The 23317-nt window shown below is 41.9% G+C and overlaps 1 protein-coding gene across 2 annotated transcripts; it reads left to right on the top strand.

Annotated features, from left to right (window-relative positions):
• Positions 1-1113: 1113 nt before the first annotated feature.
• TMPRSS2 (transmembrane serine protease 2) lies at positions 1114-22917 on the top strand. Of its 2 annotated transcripts, XM_053386778.1 has the most exons (14): positions 1114-1263; positions 9631-9687; positions 10001-10208; positions 10777-10863; positions 11247-11366; positions 12142-12271; positions 12873-12983; positions 13897-13940; positions 14386-14560; positions 15435-15610; positions 17479-17574; positions 18671-18813; positions 20182-20334; positions 21504-22917. In XM_053386778.1, the coding sequence occupies exons 2-14, from the start codon at positions 9673-9675 to the stop codon at positions 21513-21515; spliced, it is 1470 nt and encodes a 489-aa protein (XP_053242753.1). In that variant the 5' UTR covers positions 1114-1263; positions 9631-9672; the 3' UTR covers positions 21516-22917. The 2 variants fall into 2 exon arrangements, with proteins under 2 accessions (XP_053242753.1, XP_053242752.1); XM_053386777.1 differs by lacking the exon at positions 21504-22917 and having other exon boundaries at positions 20182-20373.
• Positions 22918-23317: the final 400 nt, after the last annotated feature.

The following is a 23317-nucleotide window of genomic DNA, read 5'->3' as shown; positions in this document are numbered from 1 at the left end:
GGAGTCGCCCAGCTTTTAAAAAACTCTGTGTTGTTGCTACTCAGCTTTTTTTTTTTTTAAGTGTCCCTGGATTCACTGAAAAAAATCTGGTAACCATACAATAGGATAGGGTCCTTCAGTGCACCTGAGGCCAACAGGCTAGTTTAGGGAGTATTGGGTCAGGATTGCCAGCTTGGCCCCATGACCGTGGGTGCATACAGCATGCATGGCCCTGGCACTGAAATATGTGGGTTTCTGGCCCCTTCATGGAGGCTTTTGTGGGTGCTCAGGCGCCCAGGGCACCTCTGTACCTGGCAGAACTGTGGCACACATAGGTGTAATGGCCAAGAGAGAGAAATGGCAGGGCAGCTTGTGAAGAATGGGGAGGGCTGCTGCTGCCCTCTACCATCTGCCACCCAAGGACATTGCCTCACCTGCCTATTGGTAGGGCTAGCCCTGCAAGACTATCAACATTGGTTCATTAATTCACTGCCAACTCGAGAACTAAAAACTAATAATTTTTTTTTCTTTGCAAACATCTTCTTTTAAAGGAGCCAGTATGCTTTAACCTGTTGATTGTCTGCCTCCTGTCACGCAGCTGGCAAAGCCGCTGGAATTCTCCCTCCCCGGAGACGCCTCGCGCAACCACGCTTACTCGGAAGTAAGCCTCCCGGAGTTCAGTGGGGCTCGCTTCTTGGCGTGTGGATCGAGATTTCGCGGCTGACGAGCCTCCCAGGTATGCGGGAGGGAGCCGCCGTCTTCGGGGGTTTCCTCTCAGGCGACGGGGCAGAGGGTGGCCGCCTAAGCCCCACCCCCCTCCGGCAAGGCAGGCATTGCCACAGAGAGTGACACCTCCGGCGGCGGCGCTCGTCGCCCCACTGCCCGCCCCGCTCCCTCCCTCCCTCCGCGCCTGCAGGTGAATAATAGCCCGTCAATCCCGCCTTTGAGGATGAAGTGATAAAGCGAGAGAGCAGCGAGCCCACAGGAAACGGACGACTCTTCCCCTCGCCGCCAGGCCGCTCTCCCGTAGCGGTGGAACGAAGGTCTCTCTCGCCAAGTCCGCGCAGCTCTCCCTCTCCCCCTCTCATCCGCGCCCTGACTCGGCGCGCGGGGACGTTTGCTGTTCTTTCACCTCGCGGGAGACGAGCGCGCGGCGGGAGTGGCGCGGAGAAAGGGAGGAAGGCGGAATAGCGTGTCCCTGGGCGAAGGAAAAAGCCGCCCTGCTGCGCCTGGGCTGAAGCTGAGCATCGGGGAGCCCGGCGAAGGCGCAGCCCGTCGCCTCAGGTGAGCGCGAGAGTTTTAATTCTCTGGGCGAGGGAGACGCGGGTTGGGTGGAGGCGTTGAGGCCCGCCTGTTTTTTGTTTTTAGTACGCGGAAGTGCCCCCTTTCTTTTATAGAAGCATATGCTTATTAAACTATAAGCTGCTAATTGGAAGAGTGTTTCGTTGGCTTCCATTCGTTGCCGTTTCTGTGGCGAGAAAACGAACAGAAACCCCACTGGGAGAGGCGGTCGTTCCCTTTATGCACAAATCCGGATTCTTTTCAAACCAAAATCGGGGTAGGGGGCTTTCAAAAAGGTAATGGAGTGGAGGGGAAGCGGGATAGGAGACATAGGCATGGAAGCTTGGCCATATCACCAGTTTATTTTAAAAGTCAGGACGTGGTGGTGGTGTTTCCTGTATGTTTGATCTGAATGACCTTGGCACCATACCTCTGCCGAAACACCTGCTGTTTCCTTATTGTTAAGACGTCGGTTTGGACTACAGAGATTTCGGTCGTGTGGATGATATTCAATATTCTAAAAATGACTTACGCTGTATCCAGCCTTACCGGGATGTTTCCCATCATAGAATGGATAAAAGTAATCTGCAGAGGCTGTTAAAGATGTGCATCGATAGGATCTCTTTCTAAGCAGGCATGGGTGGCCTCAATACTTGCAGGATCCGCCTGGGATCCACTACCTAGAATCAGGTACAAAAGTGTACAAGTTAAAGAATTCCGAGGCCCAGGAATAGATCCGAGTTCATTTATTCCACACACAGATGTTACTTCCCTCCCTGCTTACCCCCCCATACTTCATTTCAGCAGAAGAATTGTGGGGGGTAACTTTGCTGGTACCTTTGTTAAACAAGAAGTATGAAATCTTCACCAAATCCTCCAAGCTCCCTGGAGCAGATCCTGCTCCATCTTCTGTCCAGCACTTTTCCATAGAATCTGGCAACTTATTATACAACAGAATTTCATATATTTTTGTTGTTGATAATTCCCTTTTTATTAGATCCTTTCCTCAAGGAGCCAAGGCCACCATATTTGGTTAACACTCTATCCATTTTAGCCTCACAACATCCACCTAAGTTAGGTTAGGCTGAGATATGGGGACTGCCCAAGGTCACCCAGAGAGCTTAAAGGCTAAGTGGGAGTTTGGGGCTCACTGGCCCCAGTCTCACATTCTTGATTACAACACTGCATTTTTAGCTCAATCATCCACTGAAAAGATCAGAACTGCTTATATATGTGGTTCCTATATGGCTTTTAAGTGGAATGTAGCTGCTGATTTGAGCTTGATTAATGGGCCCTGGGTAGATCCATGACACTTCCTTTTTTTTGTGCAGTAGCACCTTGCACACATTAGGCACTAAATATGGAGTAACCCAGCAGCTGTAGTGTCTTCATAGTGGTGGTAAATATGAGAGAAGTTCGCTTGTTCTGTGGAAGCAGTGATTTTGAAAAACAACATTGTGCAACCATATCTACATATGAGACTTTGTGCTGATTTGAGGAGAAAAGCTTACAAACTGAAGGTGTGTGTCATTACTTCAGGGTAGCTGGGTGTATGAAATGAAATGCCCATTAATCCGAGTTCACTTAATTGCTGCTTTTTAAAGTATCTGTTTGGTAGTTACTGGCTACGCAAAACTATCACATGGTCCAAATCTATAATTTGTGTGCTCCTTCCTTGTAGATTAGAGATCACATTTCGACAGTTTTTATGGGCCTCATTTCCAGTAAGGGATTCAGGTTACATTTCTGCAAACTACCCAAACCAGCACATATTTGCATCTAAATGGGTTGAGTTACACTGACCTTAGTGGAACAAAGGTTACTGTCCTCAGCTTAAAATGCTTTCTTTAAACTGTTCTGCTGGCAGTGAAGGAAATAAAATGAAAATTATGTTCTTGACTTATACTGCACTGTCACAGGCAGATTGAGAAACTAAGCTGCAGTAGTTACACTTGAGTTCAGGGTTCTGCATGTCTAAAGTGGTTTGAAGCATCATCCTAAATTGTTTGAGGATTGGGCTGTCCATTCTATTGTGGGAGGTGGTGGTGGTCAGTGGTGTAGCGTGGGGGGGTGCAGGGGGGGCCGGCTGCACCGGGCGCAACATCTGGGGGGGGGCGCTCACCGCCTCCGGAGTCACCAAAGAGCCTCGGGCGCAGGCTGTAGCAGAGCCCCATGTCTTGCGGAACCGACGAGCTGTGCGCGCGTCCGGGCTGAAGGCGTCCGGCAGGCAGCGGCTCTCAGCGCTCGCCGCGGTCCCCGCGCGTCAGGGGCGCGCCAGGCAGCCCTTCCTCACAGCCCCGCCGCTGCTGCGGCAGCGGCTGGGCCATGTCGCATTTTCCTCGCCTCTCTGCCCTCCTCCTCCTCCGGGCAAGCGGCGTCGTTTGGGCGGCAGCGCCAGCGGCGACACGGGCCCGCCGCCGTGGCTACCTTACCGTAAATACCCCAGCCCAGGCAGCAGCAAGAAGAAGCTGGCAGCGGCGGCAGGTTAGGGGGCGCAAATTACTTGCCTTGCCCCGGGTGCTGACAACCCACGCTACGCCGCCGCCGGTGGTGAGCTCAAGAGTTTTTAAAGGCCATTTTTGCTGAGGCTTTGAGTGAGGCACTTCAGCTATTTGAGCAGGAACAGAAATTCATGTGCAGAATTGTCTTATTGGTCCTTTTTTTGTTTTCTCATATTGTGCTGTTTCTAAGGGATATGGGGTTGTTCCTTTGTTTTAAATACTAAGGAAAAAAGGACATGTGATAAAGGGAAGGGATGTACTGTAGTTTAGGTTTCCCTGGAAGCAAATTTCTTGGGTGAGATGGGGTTTTCCTCTGCCTTCAAAGGCTGAAAGCACTTTATGAATAAGCAGTTCCTTCTGCCTGATAGGGTTACCAGCTTTGTCTGGCAGTGTTGTTTTCCTACCAGCAACTATGTGATAAGCAAAATTGCTTCAGGTGGAACTTTTTTCCTATCTGAATTTTCAGCCTGGGAAGAATTTCAGCCTTTAAACATCTGCTCACCATAGCAGCATTTAAAGACACAGAAGCCTTAATACTAACTTTGTATTCTATGGTCCTGTTCCAGGAACTTCATTATTGAAACAGTTTCTCTTTTTCTGTAGAATACATTCCATTTCTAAGCTTATTTTAATCTCTCTTGTTTCTGCAGTTGAACCACTATAGTGCTATAGGCTAAGGATGGAGAGTTGGAATTGTCATTCACAAATGCACTAAGGCTACAATCCTAACCTCACTTACCTGCAGAGTAAGCCCCATTGAATTCAGTCGGACTTACTTTTGAGTAGACATGGTTAGGATTGCTCTAAGTTATTAAAGCTCTATGCAGACTCCAGCTCAGCTCCTCATCCACAGTGGGTCTGTGTTAGGATGAGACTGACCTACCAGGGAGGCAGGTTTACAGCAAATGCCTATTGACCATAAGGCATATGAAGCACTTTGAATACTTGCTTATAATCCTTGTTTGTTAATAGAACTCCGTCACTAAAGTTGCCTGTACAGGTTTTTTAAAAAAAGTATTAGGAACAACCATATGCTGAATTGGTGTTAACTGAGTCAACAGTAGCTGATACAATGCAAGTTCAAAAATATTTTGCTATGTGCTTTGAAAATGACAGTCGAGTGGGGTGTCAGCATTGTTGACCCAAAGTGACATCAGAAAAGTTTAAAAGTGTCCCCTGGGTATATTTAACTGTATAATAACAACAAGGGCTGGAAAACCAAGTTAAGTGTGCAGTTAATGTACACATAACACAGATATGCTGCCCTCAAGGTTTTGTATCTTTCTGAAGTGTGATATGTGTACGAGAACCTAAATCTCCAGTTTTCCAGTACTAAGAAGCAGATGGAAACTATGGAGCAGACTTTATGACATCCTATCTACCAGTAGCACATGTAACAAAATATTTTATTTTATTGTCTTCCTGCTGCTGTGTGACATCTGGTGCTTTATAAATTATGCTTCAAGGGAAACAGGTGTCCCAGATATTATTAATTAAGGTGGAGAGGCAGTACAGTTACAATTGACGCTGCAGTCCCATGCATGCTTACCTGGGAATAAGTTCCATTGAACTTGGAGACTGTGGTGAATAAGCATGGTTAGACTGCATAGTGGAAATTCTATAGAGGGGAAATGACTTCTCTCTCAAGCCAAAAAAGAGAGGTTGAAAAAAGCTGTTTCTTTGCTTGGTTAAAATAAACCTAAGTAGCTTCATGTATGTATACATATACATCTATCATCTCTATTTGTAGTGTAATGTGTCAACAGCAAAAGAATAAAATAAAGAATTATAATTATAATTATCTGTCCAATGCAGGAACATGTCATTCATTCAATGCTTAAGAGGTTTTAAAATTATTGAGTGGTTTATAAACACTTTAAAATAAAATATTCATATAATAATTAAAGGTTCCTCAGATTCTGTTAATATTAGCTATTATTTTTTTCAACCCCAGACATTTATTAACTACTGATATTCCAAATGTTAGACTAGTTTTTCCTTAATGTTCCAATTATGCATTCAAAATAAGTTTGACATTCTGTTAAATTATCATATGTAGTGTAAATCACAGTAAGTTAAATGTAACATTGCATCTACTGTGTTATAAATTTTCCAAGCATTCAGGTGCAACTGGTTGTGATGTTAAAACTTCTCATGCAAACAAACATAAAATTGCAGGTCTTTGGGTTTCAAAGCTACAAATGAATTTCCATATTACATCAGTCCATGTAAATTTCACCATAGAACTTTAAACAAATGGATTCAGTCATACTCAAGATAATGTATAATTTTGAAAACTTTCCCTTTCTGCAGCAACCTAATAAAGTTGCTAATTTTCATATATGAATTGGAGATGTAGTTGTGTTAAATATTTGTCCTGACTTTTTAGTAATGACACTCAGTGTTGAACCTTTTCAGTGCAAAATAAGCAAGCAGCACATTCTTCATATGCATACCTTGCATACTGTGGTGTAGATCTATGAAGAACAAATCAGGTGATAGATGCTGTTTCTATTCTGCGTGAAAGCTTTCCTGTTATACCAATTCTTCCATGAGGAGTTCCATTTAATTTAATTTCTGAGCCTTCTACTGACCACCAGAAAACTGCCTTAAAAGTCCTTTTATAAGTTAGCACTATTTGGAACACTTCCACATACCTGTTCTGGCACTTGATGTTTAAAGCCCTGCCCCTGCCTGAATGGCATGTTATAGCCACACAGCCTCATATCTAAATAGAATATTGCTTCAAAAAGCACTTTTGGAAAGCATGAAGGTGAGTGTGCTAAACAATACCTTAAATGAAAAAAAAGAGATCTCTGTGCTATTAACTACAGCAGGTTAATGGCTATCTGATTCAATGTGCTCCCCCCCTTCCCTGAAAATGATGTAAAAACTGGTCGGATACATGCTCTGTCTAGCTGTAAGTACTTGATGGGGAAAATCTAGTTCTTCTGAAAACGGTGCTAAAGAAAGTGGTTTTCTTCTGGTTGAAATAAGTTCAGACCTTATGACCTGCCACGCCATGTTATCTGCTACTAAAAATGGTTGGTGCACCAACTGGGGAGGCATGATACGCTAAGTGAGCACTGAGTTCATAACACTTCTGGTCCAGGGTAACCTAGCCTTGAACTGAGACATCTTTTGGGTATTTGATTTCAACGTAATTGATACCACTTGGTCAGATGAGCCAGAAATGTACAATTGCCAGCAAATAGAATTGTGTTTTTTTTGTTAAATAAATACAGAATATTTTATCTTGCTACCTAGTAATGAGAGTACATGCTGGTATGGTGCGGATTTCTTGATATTGTAGTCAGTGTGTTGAGAATACTTAGGTGCTTCATCAGAGTTGCAGGAAATCCATGTGTGTGCTGTTTGAGAACCAGCTTGGGATGTGATATTATTTTAAAAAAGTTATTGGAAGTTACCAGCATCAGCTTTGCATATATTCCTTATTTCTGTGAATTAATTGTTTTAACTGTTTTTAATATTGAGCTTTAAATTATCGTAACTCATTTTGGGACCTGATGGTGAAGGACGTGTAATAAATTGAATATATAACAATAAATACTATAATAATTCTAGTGATGGACACCCACCTGCTGTTTCAGTTGCTTCAGCAAACCTCTTTCAATGCTTTTTCTGCTCCTTTTAACTTCCACAGGGACAGGTACTTTATTTAACTCTAAACTAACAAAGCTATTGCCTGCCAAGAGTGCCTGCTCTTCGTTGCTCTATGTACGCCTTCCTCCTCACAGAAGCCATAAGAGACCATTTGGTAGCAGCTCTCCAAGGTTTCAGGCAGGATAGGAGCCTTTCCCAGACTTACATAGGTTTACCAGGGATTATATCTGCAACCCTTTTTTATGGTACATGAACCATTTTGGCTCTCCCCTGTTAATCTGGAACAATCTTGCTACAGCTTGAAAAGGCTCTATGGTGACTTTGAGAGTTGTATGTAGTCCAAGTCTTTGGTGGAATTGTTGTAGTACAGTATTGGAATTTCCCTGGCCTGTTCACTATATGAATTTAAAAGCTGCATGACTGGAAAAGGATCATTGCTGAGTAATTTAAAGGTGGTACTAGTGTTATTTTGATTTTTTACTTCCAGGCATGTAATCTTGTGCCACTTAATCATTTCACTGGTTTGGCTTTAATTTATACTTCCTTGTATGTTCTTTTGTAAATTGAAGCTATATAGTTAGAACTATAAATTACTGACCTGAATACATGTTGCTGACTCAAAAGGGAAGTATGTAGAAAGATCTCAACAAACAAACTTGGTGATGACTGTATTCATGATAAATAATAAGCTTGTGTACACTGTAAGTTGAGAAGCTTTCCCAGCTTGTTTATTGGTTTTTGTAGGAAACAGAAAGTTTGCATCGCATTACTTTTTCTCTCCTTTAGTGCAACATAGTTGACATGAGAAGAATACATGGGGTTCAATTCAAACTAGCAATGCAACTCAGTGCTCAGAAGTAGGTAGGATTTAAGCTTAAAATCAGTGGGACTAAAATTTGACTGATATGCTGTGATTCTTTACACTAGTGGTGGGGAATCTTTTTTCTATATATATGGGGGGGGGGAATCAGCTGGAGGCTAGAGCTGATGGTAGGCTGGCTGCAGTGGAAGGAAGAGAAATTGAAAACTGCTGGGGAAAAGATGGGATGGAGGATTCTGGAAAATGGCATGATTGGTTAGGGAACCTGAACAGAAGAACTTCACAGCACAGCATTTTGTGACAGATCCCCTTTGCAATTTAATAAAAAAATAATTAAGGCTGGAAACAGATATTTTTGAAATGTAGACTCCACAGCACAAAAAGGTATGTGTGCTTCTCTATCATGCACATGGGTAGGTAGGTGTCTGTTAAAAGGGGACAGTCCAGTAGCATACTTAAACCAGTGCTGCACTTGGGGCTAATTTTGGAGGGGAGATGTTTGGTTCCTTTAGGCTATAGTCTGTCCCTTCATAGTATATCATGCACGCTCAAGGTAAGAGTAAATTTGTTGTTACATTTGAATGGCTGTCAAAAAAAGCACAAGCATAGTGAAAGAGCAGGAACACATATATAGAGGACTAACCAACTGGTGTTCAGGGCAAATAAATTATGGCTATGTTCTTAAACAATTTATGTAAAGTGTTATTTGTTCAAGGAGTTGGAATTTCACCCATTTAACAAAAGGAATGGCGTGAGTTTTGCCTTTTAGGCTGTATAATTTATAATTCCTGAATCAGCAAGGATTCAGTTGTTGAACTAGCCAGACCACCTTCTTGGTAATGGCCACCTAAATATGAGTTGTTATGAGTTAAGGTAACAGAGGAAGTGGCTCTGTGCCAGAGAGCAGATGGGTAGGGGCCTGCTATAACTGGTTGTTAGACGGACAAAAGCCAGAGTTGAGGTGTGTAAGAGCTGGAAGCTAGAAGCAGGTTGCTGGCAGAAATAATAATGATCACAACAACAACAACAACAACAGCAACAACAACAAATATAATTAATAATTAACAATTCATACCCCACCCAACCACTTTAGGTGGCTTCCAGCAAATATAAAAACATAATAATGGACAATTAATGGACATTTGAAAGAGGCTGCCTCAATACTTTATTATTACAGTATAACAAAGTTGGATTGATGGGTAAAGTGTGAGTGTCCTCTGCAGGAGTGAATTGTAAGGCATTGCAGTACCATCCTGTAATGTCTACTGAGATGTAAGCCTTATTGAGTTCAGTAGGACTTACTCCCAGGCAGAGTGAGTGTGTGTGTGCGTGTGCGTGTCTGTGTCTGTGGATTGTAACCACAGTTACTTGCTTCAAAACTTTAGTGCATCTTATAATTGAGAAAGTAATTTTCTCTGTTTATAGGTTTGTCTGAAACTTGCAAAAGACGAATTGCTGAAAATCAAGATGGAGTCTGATTCAGTAAGTGAATATCTTTCAAAGATAGCATGCCATTTGTGGTGATTTGTAAAAGTGTTTTCAGAAAAAAAGAGATGGGAAATCTTATTATAAATGAACCTTAATTTATGCTTATTGAAAATAACGTCTCCACATCACATAAATTAATCTGCGATTAATTAATCTGATGACAAATGACAACAGCTACTGCAACAAATAAATAGACACTTAAGTGAACTATTACAAAGTGAGTGATGTTGGTATTCCAGTGCTTTCTAAACAATATTTGTTTATTCATGTGCTGATTTTGTTGCACCTGATTATTTCTGATTTTTAGAGGCCACCTCCGTATTATGAAAATTTTGCCTATCAGCCAGAAAATGCAGCTTCTCATAGATACTTCGGTGGCTATAACATGTATCCACAATACCCACCTCCGTATTATCCTCCATCAGTGCCACATTACGTCCCCAGAATTTCAACTCATGAGTCAACTCCAGTGCCAACAATAGCACAACCAAAGTCTACAAAAATCTGCACGCCAAGTAAGCTTTGCTTTATTTTTTATTTTTTTTAAAAAGCAAGATTTTCTGTAATTAGACCTGTTGTATAGGTTTCCAAAAAAGCCTCTTTGTATTTGTTCATATGTTTAAACATTGTTCACATGGTTGTACAGTGGTACCTCGGGTTAAGTACTTAATTTGTTCCGGAGGTCCATTCTTAACCTGAAACTGTTCTTAACCTGAAGCACCACTTTAGCTAATGGGGCCTCCTGCTGCCACTGTGCCGCTGCTGTTTGATTTCTGTTCTCATCCTGAAGCAAAGTTCTTAACCCGAGGTACTATTTCTGGGTTAGTGGAGTCTGTAACCTGAAGCGTATGTAACTTGAAGCATATGTAACTCGAGGTACCACTGTATTTCCATTGTTGTACCTTGCGGGGGGTGAGGGTAGCAGGGAGAATAGAATGGTGGGCAGTTCATTGAATTAATGATGTTATGGATTTTTATTTTTTTTGGTGGGCTGCTTTTCTTTAAACTGGTATGTACCTGTAGGTTAGGAATAGACTGTCTAGTCTTACAATTCATGATGGTTTTCTCTCTATATATTTTCAGGACTCAGGAAAATATTGTTACTAATTCTAGCCATTGCAATACTGCTAATAGGAGCTGCAATTGCATGTGTTCTCATCTGGTTTTTCGGTAAGGATCTGTTTGTGTTTATAGAAGCTTAAAATATCTTGCAACATGTTTGCCTGTGAAGTAGGTTAGGTAGGCTGAGAGACTGTGACTGGCCCAAGGTCACACAATGAGCATCATGACTGAGTGGGGATTTGAGCCCAGATCCCAGATCCTAGTCCCACACACATTCTTAACCACTTCCCCACATTGGCTCTCTTAACAACCACATAATTATTAAATTATGGACCATACATGTATGGTCATGGCCACAAATGTCTGATAGCATTAGTCCATCCTGCTTCGTTTTCTCCCCACCCATATTTGAAATGCTTTTGCTCATGAAGCATGGTGCTCTTTTTGTTGCCAGTGAAGTAGATTCCTAAATCTGATTTGTTTCTTTACAGTGACAGACAGTTGTTATGGCTCCAAGATACGGTGTGGCACTCTGGGAGTTTGTGTGTCACCATCTCAGTGGTGCGATGGAGTAAACGATTGCCCTAATGGTGAAGATGAAAATCGTTGTGGTAAGTGCATTCAGTGAATTATTTTTAAAAATAAATAAATAATTGAAAGCTCCTCCTCTTTAGGTAGCCTATAGTCAATGGTAGCCAATATTATCTACGGCTAGATTCTATGTAGCAGTTGTTGGAGACATTCAAGATTTCTCGCACAGGACACTGGCCATTGACCTGCAGTCATTGCTTCAATTATGGTGAGGTTTCTCCTGTGCTGAAATTCTCCTGGCACAGTAAGCACAGAAGTACAGTAAGGGGAATACTAGGGCCATGGCTGGCCTGTGGCTTGTGATCCTAGAACAACAAACTTATTTTGTCGTCTCCCAAGTAAAGTAATCAGCCACAAGTTGGAAATAACCTCTGCCTTGGGGATGGGGAGCCTGTGGCTGCCCACTGTTCTTGGATTCCCATTTCCCACTGTCCCTGACCATTGACCATAGTGGCTGATACTGAAAGAACTTGGGAGTTCAATAGCATCTGAAGGACCACAGCTTCCCCATTCCTGTTCTTTAAATATATATATTAAATATTTTCTTTGATTAAAACCCTCCCTCTTCTACATATTTGGAGAATTACTACAGACATCCACACAGAGGCCCCTCCCAGTGTTTGTAATCTTATCAGCAATTCCCACCTACCCTTTAGCAACACCTGACTTCTTTTTGCAGAAAGGGAACATCAGAGTTGCAGCAACTGCTATATATGTGTCAGCCAGGTAATCTCCTTATTGAAATTTGATGGTTCTGAGACTTTTATGTCATCAGAAAATTTATTTTTGTTTTAGTTAGGCTTTATGGACCAGATTTTCTCCTGGAAGTTTATTCATCTAAAAGCAAAAAATGGTACCGTGTTTGCTATGATGATTGGAATAATGAACATGGAAAGACTGCCTGTGAGGATTTGGGATATAACTCGTAAGTATAGTGATATTTCAATTATAGCAAATATAGACTGAAATAATTTGACTGCAATAATTTCCATATAATGAGGGGAAGGACTAGATCATGTGAAAAATGAACATAATATTTTAGCTGCAGTTCATTCCTTTTCAGCTTTTTATTGTTATTAAAAAGTGTGCCTAAACATTCTGGTGTTTCGCCTATAACTTAGGTTTAAGGTGCCATTTAGCTCCTAGCTTTCACTTCTCTGTTTCTAACACTGCTGCATGTATCTTGATTACTGATATTTGCAGTAATACTTTTATTATAGCAGTGAGTGTAGTAATGGTGATAGGAGGAACAAAATTTGAATTCCACACTGTGCCAGATCTTTCAACAAGCTTTACAATGTTTCATGTAAGTGCTGGGAAAATAGATAATGGCTCCCAAAATAATCATAATGCAAAACTCTCTAATGCAACAGATACTGTTGGTTAGTGCTCAAAGCTGGTGAAGAGGGAGTTCATATCTAGTGGCATTAAAAATAATAATTAATGCTTAAGCTGATTGTGTTGTGTGTATGCATGCTGAAATAGTTAAGCGCACATGTTTGAATGTTCACTCCTATCTTTGACAGGAACACATATTTTAGGAGCAATGCATTACCACTCAGCACTGACTCTAGGAGCTTTATGAGGTTGAATAAAAGTGCTGTGGATACAGACTTGCATAAAAAACTGTATAACAGGTGATACTTTTATAATTTTTGCCTACTTTTAAGTGTTTGACTCCCAGAGCCATTATAATGCACAACTGTTGTCGTAGGGGTGAACTTAATGATTGTTGGCATAAACAATTATTATGTTTTAAGCCCCTGTTAAGTTTCCCTGCCTCTAGCTTCTACTTAATAGAAATTGAAGACATTAAGCATATTTAATAGAATTTGAACTCATCAAACATATTTTACCAAGTCCTGTTCTGTGCATATAGAAGACAAATGCTTGTAGTTCAAGAATACTGCCCTTGAGTTGTACTCAACTGACTTCTATTCATGTCCAGATTAGCAGTTGAAATGTGGAGGCTGCTTTAAATTGTGGGACATGTAATGAAGCAGATCTTTAATATGCCAACCTGGAAATTTTCTCCCCTCCACTGCAAAATTTTAAAGCTGTGCTCAGTACCCAGTGGCTTGCAGCAATTGTTGTGCCAGTCTCTCTCCTTCAGTGTGAGAATATGCCTTGGAATTCCACCATTAAGAGCTGGGTAATTACTTTCAGCAATGGTTATTCTGCTGTGAATGGGGGGGGGGATATGGGGGGGTGAGCTGTGAGGAGCACCCTACAATGCCCGAGTAGGAGGACCATACATTTGTGTAAATTAACAATTGATACCCTCTTTTACCCTTGTGGAGTCTGTTAGTGTAGAAGCCACTTCAATATGTTTTGAACATGTGGTGTACGTGTGGAGCTGATTGTCTAGATTCTTCCTGCCCAGTTGGTACCCTGCCAGAAGGGAGGCTCCTGATTTACATGAGAAAATGTGTGCAGATCTGGTGGCAGGATTACCCCCCCCCCCCACTGTTGTAGAGTATAGGTTCATGTGAAGTTGAAGCCTCCTTCTTCATACATAGTACAAATACGTATATACTATTTGTGTTACAGCGATCAGTGTCCATCGCTACAGATGGTGTCTCTGAGATGTATAGGTAAGTGTTGCAATGCTGTTTAGTTTTTAGTTAACTTTTTCTGTTTTTATTTGAATTAAACTTTTCTGTCTTGTGCCTGACTTGTAAGAATCCTAGTAAGTAAGTAAATGAATTTATGTTGATATGGCTGGGGTATGATTAAATTGGCCAAATACATTTACCTTATTTCATTTGGAGATTCTGGGTTCTATTGTTATAAAGCCACCGTTATCATGAATAAGAATTAATATAAAATAGAGATCCTGATTTCTAAGGAACTGATATTAAGTGACTGTAAATCTGACTGTAGGCAATATGGCTATGGTAACTCCTAAAAGGAAGGGCAGGATACATATATTGTTGTCATGAGAGAGTCATAAATGGTGGCAGGAAACATCCTGTGACTTATGTTATGAATAGTTTACTTATGAATGTTTTACTTATGTTTCCTCTATTTTTTACAAAGCGTGTGGCACTTCCAGTAAAGTTTGGAATCCTCGAAGCAGAATTGTGGGTGGAACTGCTGCCTCCCCTGGTGAGTGGCCATGGCAAGTCAGCCTTCATATACAGAAGATTCATCTATGTGGAGGGTCCATTATCACTCCTGAATGGATAGTAACTGCAGCTCACTGTGTAGATGGGTAAGTCTCAAACAATTTCTCCCAAATTATGTGTCCCTTGGGATTTTGTTTTTTTGTATGTATAATTGCTCTGGTTACTAAAACTTTTACTATTAGGAACCATTTTTGTCCTTCAATTTTTAAACAGAATAGATGTAGGATCTGGCACTTATTTTTAGCCCTTTTGAAATAATTTTCAAGGAACGCCTAGACTGCATTGTGTCCGTTTGGTGTGCTACGGAGAACTCTCCTCCTTTTGGTCAAATGTTCTTGAGGGTTTTTGAGGGGTTTTTTTTTGCTCCTTTCTCCTCCTCTTTGCTAGGTCCTAACAAATGGAGACACACTGACAGAAAAGGCTTAATCCCTGGTATCTACACATGGCTTTTTGCTATCTACCGTATTTTCCGTCCCATAGGACGCTCCATCCCATAGGACGCACCTAGTTTTTTGGGGGGAAATAAAGGAAAATTCCCCCCCTTTATTTCCCCCCCAAAACCAGGTCGGGGAACAGCGGTATGACGGCGCTCCGCCTCCCCGCTGTCCCCCGAGCTTGTGGGGCTGGCGCTGGAGAGAAGCCGCTTCTCCCCAGCGCCAGCCTCCAAACCAGGTCGGGGAACAGCGGGATGGCGGTGCTGCGCCTCCCCGCTGTCCCCTGAGCTTGTGGAGTTGGCCGATGTCTGCCCTGCGCGCCGGGCGGCAGGCTGCTATCCGCAGCTAGGGAGCCCTGGAGGGGAAAAATTGCATCCTATAGGGCGAAAAATATGGTATATAGGGTTGTAACCAGGAATGTTACCTTCTTGACAGTGGACCTTAGCATATTAGATGTTGATGCTGCAGCAACATGAATCATGCTTGAGAATAAATCATAATTGTTAGCCTTCATTTTGTTTCCTAGGGCATATTCTCATCCATTTGACTGGACAGTTTATCCTGGGATCATGACACAGCAAGAAATGCGTCCTCATAAGGGCTACAGAGTATCCAAAATAATTTCTCATCCAAACTATGATTCAACTACTAAAAATAATGATGTTGCCCTTATGAAGTTACAGTCTCATCTACCTTTAGATGGTACCTATCTATTTACCTGTGTATATATGCATGTATATTTTATCTTTCTATTACCTGCTCAGTGCAGCTAACAAAATCAACATTGCATCAAACTAATTGAACCAGATCAGTGCAAAACAACAGAGGCTGATTTAGGGGAGCACGACCAGTTCAGTTGCACTGGATGCAGAGCCTCAGGGGTGCCGCAACTATTATGTAGAATGGAAGGCAGAGGAGGCAGGGAGTGCTAAATTTCGGTGTTTGCACAGGGCACTGCTAAAATTTAAGACCCCAGGATCTGCCATTGAAAATGATTAAAATGAAAGATGTGAGTCTATGATGATAACCTAATAGAAAATTGGAGAATCTGTTCATCTTTCTACAGTTAAAGTTTAACTTCTACACTTAAAGCAGCAATAGCTAAATGTTTACATTTCAAAATGTAGCAACAAGCCAGTCCAATCCACTATACCAAAGCACCAAATGTAAGTTTGCAAGATTTTTGCCTATTCAGAAGCAAGTGTCACATCATGCACACAGCTTGGCCTTCACCCACCGCTGCTGTGATGACAGGGCCAGGGCCAGGGCCTCCGCCTTTGCCACAAGGCCTCTGTGGTCATGGCATCAGCAGGGTGGGGGCGGCGGAGCGTGTGCAGCTGGGCCTCCACCCACTACCACTCTCCAGTGTGGTGTAGTGGTAGTGGTTAAGAGGGGTAGGCTCGTAATCTGGGGAACCGGGTTTGTGTCTCCGCTCCTCCACATGCAGCTGCTGGGTAACCTTGGGCTAGTCACACTTCTCTGAAGTCTCTCAGCCCCACTCACCTCACAGAGTGTTTGTTGTGGGGGAGGAAGGGAAAGGAGAATGTTAGCCGCTTTGAGACTCCTTCGGGTAGTGATAAAGCGGGATATCAAATCCAAACTCTTCCTCTTCCTCTTCTTCTTCCACCACCGCTGGCTCTCTGGTGCTGCAACAGCCTCCACTGAGGCCTGCTGCAGATGCACCCCATAAGCACGCCTTTGGCCACAGTGAACTGCAGCAGAGGCCCACGGTGAAGGGTCTTTGTGGAGGCCACCACAGTGTCAGAGAGCCAGCGAGGTAAGGCTGTGGTGGGTGGAGACTGAGCAGCGCACACGTGTGCAACATGACTGCCGGGCACCCAGAATAGAAATTTTGTGGGTGCCCATACACCCAGCTCCCCCCCCCGATGGCACCAGTGGCCCCATTGTCCTCCATATGTCAGAGTGCAAATCTTTACATCAGGGAGCTTCCTGTGCTTGTGTTGCCCCTCCCTGCATTCTATGCAAAATACTGTTGAAAATCCACAGTGCCCCAAATAATGTAAACAACCTGCAGTGTCAGTTTTTATTTCCTTTCTCTCTTCCACCCCCAAACCTCCATGTTTGTGGGATGGTGGGGAAAATATAGTTGTTGTTTTTTATTTTTAAAATTATTTTCAATTTTATACATTTCAGTAATTTTGCAATCATGTTAACATTTCGAAACTCAACTCCCCCCTTTCTGTTTTTCCTTACATTTATTTTTTATATTTTCAGCATAATCCAATTAACTAAACTTAATCATTTATTCATCTATTGAAAAATGTAGTATTAAGTAAGGCTTGTCTCCAACCGTAGTCACATCTAGACTTCTGCCAAAAAGTGTGTTTTTGGTGGGTAAAGGTTTCTTGTCTTGATAGCTCCCATACAGTGACTTTTATCAACAAAAATGCTCATTTCCTCAAGGAAATTAAGAGTGCTAGTAGAAATCAGGTACTATGAAAGCCCCCAACCTTCCATGTTAGAAGGGCTGAGAGTGCTGTTCTGGCAACTCTCTATCAAATTCTCATTTCTGCACAGTTACTGATTAGCAATATGTTCTTGTCTCATAGAGTTTATAAGTCCAGTTTGTTTGCCCAACCCTGGAATGATGTTTCAGCCTGAGCAACAATGTTGGATATCTGGATGGGGAGCGAAATTCCAGAGAGGTAAAATCGGTTTCTATCAAAGTCTGGGCTTTCCTTTAATTATATGTTGTGGCACTTTGGAATTGCTGCTATAAAAATATTAAAATATCTGGCTTGGTTGCAACAAATTAACTAAAGTGACCCAGTTAAAAGTCACTCTTTATGTTGGAACTAAATTGTTAGCTCAATATCACCTTATATATGTCCTATACATGTTTGTTGTTGCTATGAATCTTTTTGTCACCCTGAGCCATTACTTGAAGCAATTTGCCTATGTTTTGTTCTAAATGGAAAAAGGCACCAGATGTTTTGAGGAAAGTGACACACAGTTGTTGCTGCGCTACATATAGCCTACATCCTCACTGACTCTTGGCCATTCTGGCTGGAGAAGGTGAGAGTAACACTTCAGCAACATCTCAGGTGCCAAATTTGAGGGAAAGCAACAAAGGCTGCAGTCTAAGACTCAGAAGGAGAGTCAGAGTGAGCTGAAAACTGGAAGGCATCGCAAGATGCTGAAGAGTTTGTGTCAGGATCTGTTTTCAGCAGTGCTGCTGCTACACTCAAACCTTGGAAGCCGAATGCCTTGTGAGTCGAAGCCGCAAACCCAGAAGTTAGTGTTCCGGTTTGCGAATGTTTTTTAGAAGCCAAAATCTGACGTGGCTTCTGATTGTGTGCAGGAAGCTCCTGCAGCCAATCAGAAGCTGTGCCTTGGTTATCAAATGTTTTGGAAGTCGAACGGACTTCCGGACGGATTCTGTTCAGTTTCCAAGGTACGACTGTATTTGTAAATCTAAATATTATAATGCTGCATAAGTCTCCAGTGAGTTCTCCCCCCAAAGGAAGTAAAATGCAGTTATGCACTTCCCCTAGGGTTTCTCGCTGCTCAGGAAAGTGGGGAACAGATAATAGTTTGTTTTATGTATATGAAATGTCTTGTTTAATTCAGCTTTTAAAAAGACATTTGGAGACAAGTTGCAGTGCTTTGTCAATCCATTGAACTGCATTTTTACTGCTGAGTCCATTGCCTTTATGTTAACATTCTGCAGCTGAAAGTTTTAGTAGCTTGTATTTGAGTGGCTCTTAATATGTTGTTTTTGCACCTATTTTTCAACCTTAGGTAACACTTCACAAGAACTGAATGCAGCAATAGTACCTCTGATAGACTCAGCTATATGTAATGATAGGTTTATCTATAATGGACTCATTTTGCCTACCATGTTCTGTGCTGGATATATAGAAGGAAAGGTGGATTCTTGTCAGGTAATGCCTCTCTATTTTAAGTGATAAAGCAGCGCTTAGATTCTAACATGAGCTCTTGTGGTCAATTAAGACACAGTGCTAGTTTAGCCATATGAAGCCCTAAATGGCTTAGGAGCAGGTTATCTGAGAGATTGCCTTGTCCCACATATGCCTCACCACACCTTTAGAGCACCTTCACAGGTTCTGCTTTGGCTGCCTTCAACAAGCGAAGTGAGGTGGGTGGCTACCAGGGCCTTTTGGTTGTCATGTCTTGGCACAGAGAGACTCACCATGGAACTTTCATTAGTGTCTTCCCAGTGCTTTACCCAGGCTTTTAAAGTGTTTTACATCTGGCCTGTAAGACCACCCTGAGACCTGTGGGTATAGGGCGATTTACACATTTTAATAATACCAATAATATAGGCTGAGTTTATGGAAAGGAGGTAGTTTTTCTGTCTTCCACTGTGTTTATTGATAAGTGACCATAGAAATGTTAATACAAATAAATAATGGTGATTAGTTCATTGGAAAAACATGTTTGACTGATTTAAAAGCATTTCTCATTTCCTTGGTGAACTTCCTTTACAGACGGAGGGTGACCTCTCTCAACCCCCTCCAATTTTCCTATTCCTACATGTTTCCCCCTACCTAAAAGCTAAACAGAACTTCTGAAAACCATTCAATAACTATTAAAGGGCTACTTACTTTCAGCAAAGTTAGTATTAGCCAGACGTTGTAGGCGTAGGGCTCCCTGCCAGACGACATTGGTGCCACCACTGAGGAGACTATTATAGCAGATGATGATTCTAGGTAGCATACAGTGGTTAAGTAAATTGCACAGGTCCTGCCCTTAGGCTTACAAGCTCAAAAACAAAATATGAAATTGAAGAGGGATAGGAAGGAGAAAGGGATAAGTAGAAGTAAATTCAGGTACCAAAATTTCTTAGCTATGTAATGGGCAATTGAGAAAGTTGTGGGAGAAGAGAAGCCAGAAAGGAGTTGGTCCCAGTGACTTCCTCAAGTGGAGTTATGTAAAATGAATGGAATTTTAAGCAGGGCTCCTCACCTGGCTTCTAGTGTTTGAGCAAACACAAGGAGATAAATTAGGTATACAGGGTCTAGACAGTCAGAGCCTTTTCAGGTCAAAACAAGTAGCTCATATATGGCACATTGCCAATGCAAATGCTATAAAACCCATCTAATATAGTCACAATGGATCTCTTCATTAGTAGGCAAGAAGTTTCATTCTGCAGTAGTTGAACAAAGGGTTTAAAAGCAGCAGTAACTTTACCCTGGGTTGCAATGAAAATGATTACAATTTTCCTATAGAAAACTCTGCATGTGACTTATAGGGTATAACTGTAGAATGTGTTTCCTCTCTTGTTTTAGGGTGACAGTGGTGGTCCATTGGTAACTCGGAAGAATGCTTTGTGGTGGTTAGTGGGTGACACAAGTTGGGGAACGGGCTGTGCTAGTAGATTCAGACCTGGAGTTTATGGTAACATGACAGTGTTTGCAGACTGGATTTACAGAAATATGCAGGTAACCTTCTCTGAAATATTTTGATAGCACTTTCCGAGGTGGGTTTTAGTGGTTGTCAGATACATTGCAGTAATGATGAAATGGCCACTGGGCTGATGGACAAGAGTGGGTTTAAAAAGGCTCCGCGGGTCGGGGGGGTGTGCAAATGGTGCCCGCCGAGTCACCAGGTTCACAGGCTTCAGCGCCTGTGATTTCTGAGGGTCCCCGCGTCGCCGCAGCGGCAAGACCCAAATCCTGCGGAGCCGATTCCCTCCGGAGCTCGGAGGGAATCCGCCATTAGTCGATGGCGCTAACCCGGAAGTCGCCAAAGAGGGCATTCTGTGGCAGCCCCTAAGCTGTGGAATTTACTCCCTCTAGAGGTGTATATGGCACCTTCATTACAGTTTCCCATATGCTGAAGATGTAGCTCACTCCTGGCCTTTCATACTGGAAAGCTATTTTAGGAGCCACCCTATTCTTCTGCGTGCAAATTGTTTTAACTGATATAATTTTAAATTGTTGTAATCTTTCCCAGGACCTCATGTAAGAAATTGCATAACTAATAGCATCTGGAGGGCTAAAATGTACCTCTCCTTAGTTTTTGTGAGAGAAATAATTGATGGTGGTGACAGCAGTGGCACAGGGACCAAAGGGGAAGGCAGGAGAGAGCAGATGTGTAGTGTGTGCACAGGCATGTCCACTCTGGAATGCCATTTGGCCACTTCTGTTGCACTTGGCTCTCAAGGCACAATATGGTTCCAAATGTGTTATCTCCCATCAAGGAAACTTTTTTTTGGGGGGGGATGTTTAGTCAGTCAAGACACAGATACAGTTCTCCTGCTACTGTCTTTTGTCTCTGTGGTAGGAATTACAAGGTGTGTTCAGGCACACCCTTTGGCTGCCACCTTCGGTCATTTGCAGGTTGCCACAACCTGAAAATTTATAGTTCCATAGAAACACTTGCCAGCCCTGCTATGGTTTACTCATGATCTTGCATGCAGGGATGAAGAGAATGTGAGTCAAGCTCCCTGATCTTGTGGGAGCGGGGGGCAGTCAAGAATTCAGTGACACCACTTGCTTCTTACCTTGAACAACTGATTGCGTTAAAAGTTCACGTAAACATTAATAAATTCATAAATAAATTCAATACTTTGGATTGAGGTTGCTGAAACTTGTGTTTTTCTTAACAGGCGAACAGATGATGATATTCAGCCATACCCCCCTGCCCTCCATGGAATGAATGGTGCCCCTGATGTATCTGATTGCTTCCAATGGCTTTCTTGGTCTTCATCATTCCTGTACTAAGCGACTCTTAGGACCTAAACACTTGATAATTCTGAATGCTTGCAAAGTATTTGGGGCCATTTGCACTGTGAATGTCTTAATATCAAGCGGTGTAGGTTGAACAAGATTCTTTCCTTCAGTGTAGGTGCCCCTGGTCACTATCACTCCCTTATCAAGTTGCTAAACTTTTCTTCATTTTGGAGGATTCCCAGCCAGTTTTTTTTTTTAGTTTCATTATAAATCATATTTATAAATTGCTGTTACTGCTGTCTTTGGAATAGTACAGCATCTTGTTTATTTTCTTGGTTTTATTTTAACTTTTAATATATTATTATCTGTGAATATCTGGGCTGCTGGCTAGCCCAGTTTTTCAAGATTGAGGGTAAATGTCTTACTGTAACATATGAAGAGACCTTCTCCAATACTCCAGTACTACTGAGAGATGAATAATACTTTTCCATTATCTCCTGGTCAGGTACCTTTACTTCCTTTGTCTAGGTATTATATTGATTCTGAAATCAGGTCTATGTTCAGGTTTATACTGAATTCCTCCCCTCCTTCAGATATCAAAATTAGAGTTTGGTTCAGAAAATGGGAAAACCTTGAATTTTATTTTGTTAGAATATTCCCAGGTCGTATCTGATGCAGAAAGGATAAAACTACTGCTGAGCCTCAGTAAACAACTAACTGGATATGTTGTTTACTTATGTGCTTACTCATGTTTAGAGCCTGCAGACAGTAGCTAGGGAACAATTCAACAGTTTTCCCCAATCTCTTTCCTGAGAAAGCCTAAATACGCTCTCGTGAATATTTATTACATGCGGTTTGCTGCTGTTAACCCACATGCTAATGGAAAAGTAACCACTTAATCTTACAGCTACCTCATTTTGTAAGAGAGCAGCAACATTTATCTATTAAGCAGGGATTTTTTTACGATTAAGATTTACAATTTTAATAATGAATTCAGAAATAAACTTAAATATGGAATGTGTAACAGCAATAAAATCTGGCAAACTGGGGATTTCTTCTGATTCTCATGGACTGAAATTACTAAACTGCTGCTATTGAATTGCACTTTTTTTTAAAAAAGTGCCTGTTACCGCAGCAACTTTCATTTCAGGGTTTGCCAATAAAGTTGGGTAGTAATGAGCCACTCAAATCATTATTTAAAGGAGACATACTGATAATACTATGAATATAAATCTTGCTGAATTGTTAAATAGTTGTGCCACTATTTTAAGTAGCAAATATTTCTTTACTTCAAAATTGAAATACAACATGTATCTTATGTACAAATAAATAATTTTTTTACTCTCTTAACCTTTTGGCTAATTAATATTTCTTGTTTTTCTTGGGATAGTAGGAGCATTAGCAAAAATGGGCACCTACAACTGGAGAATATTTGGGCTTCAAACATCCTTTTCACACTGTCCTTGCTGGATGAAGCGGATGGGAATGAGACAGCATTTGTATGGCCACTTTCCCTGAAAATGTAAATTAAGGAAGATTAACTGCAGAACAGACTTTCCCCCACAACAGTAACAATGTTTTCCATTACTCAAAAATGTTGTCTATTGAAGATACTACAGTCGTACCTTGGAAGTCGAACGGAATCCGTTCTGGAGCTCCATTTGACTTCGAAAACATTTGGAAACCAAAGCACGGCTTCAGATTGGCTGCAGGAGCTTCCCAGCAGCCAATTGGAAGCCCCATTGAATGT

This window comes from Podarcis raffonei, chromosome 4 (genome assembly GCF_027172205.1).
Source record: "Podarcis raffonei isolate rPodRaf1 chromosome 4, rPodRaf1.pri, whole genome shotgun sequence".
Lineage (NCBI taxonomy): Eukaryota > Metazoa > Chordata > Lepidosauria > Squamata > Lacertidae > Podarcis > Podarcis raffonei.
Note: the sequence above shows the minus strand (reverse complement) of the source record. Positions and strands in the feature narration are given on the sequence as shown.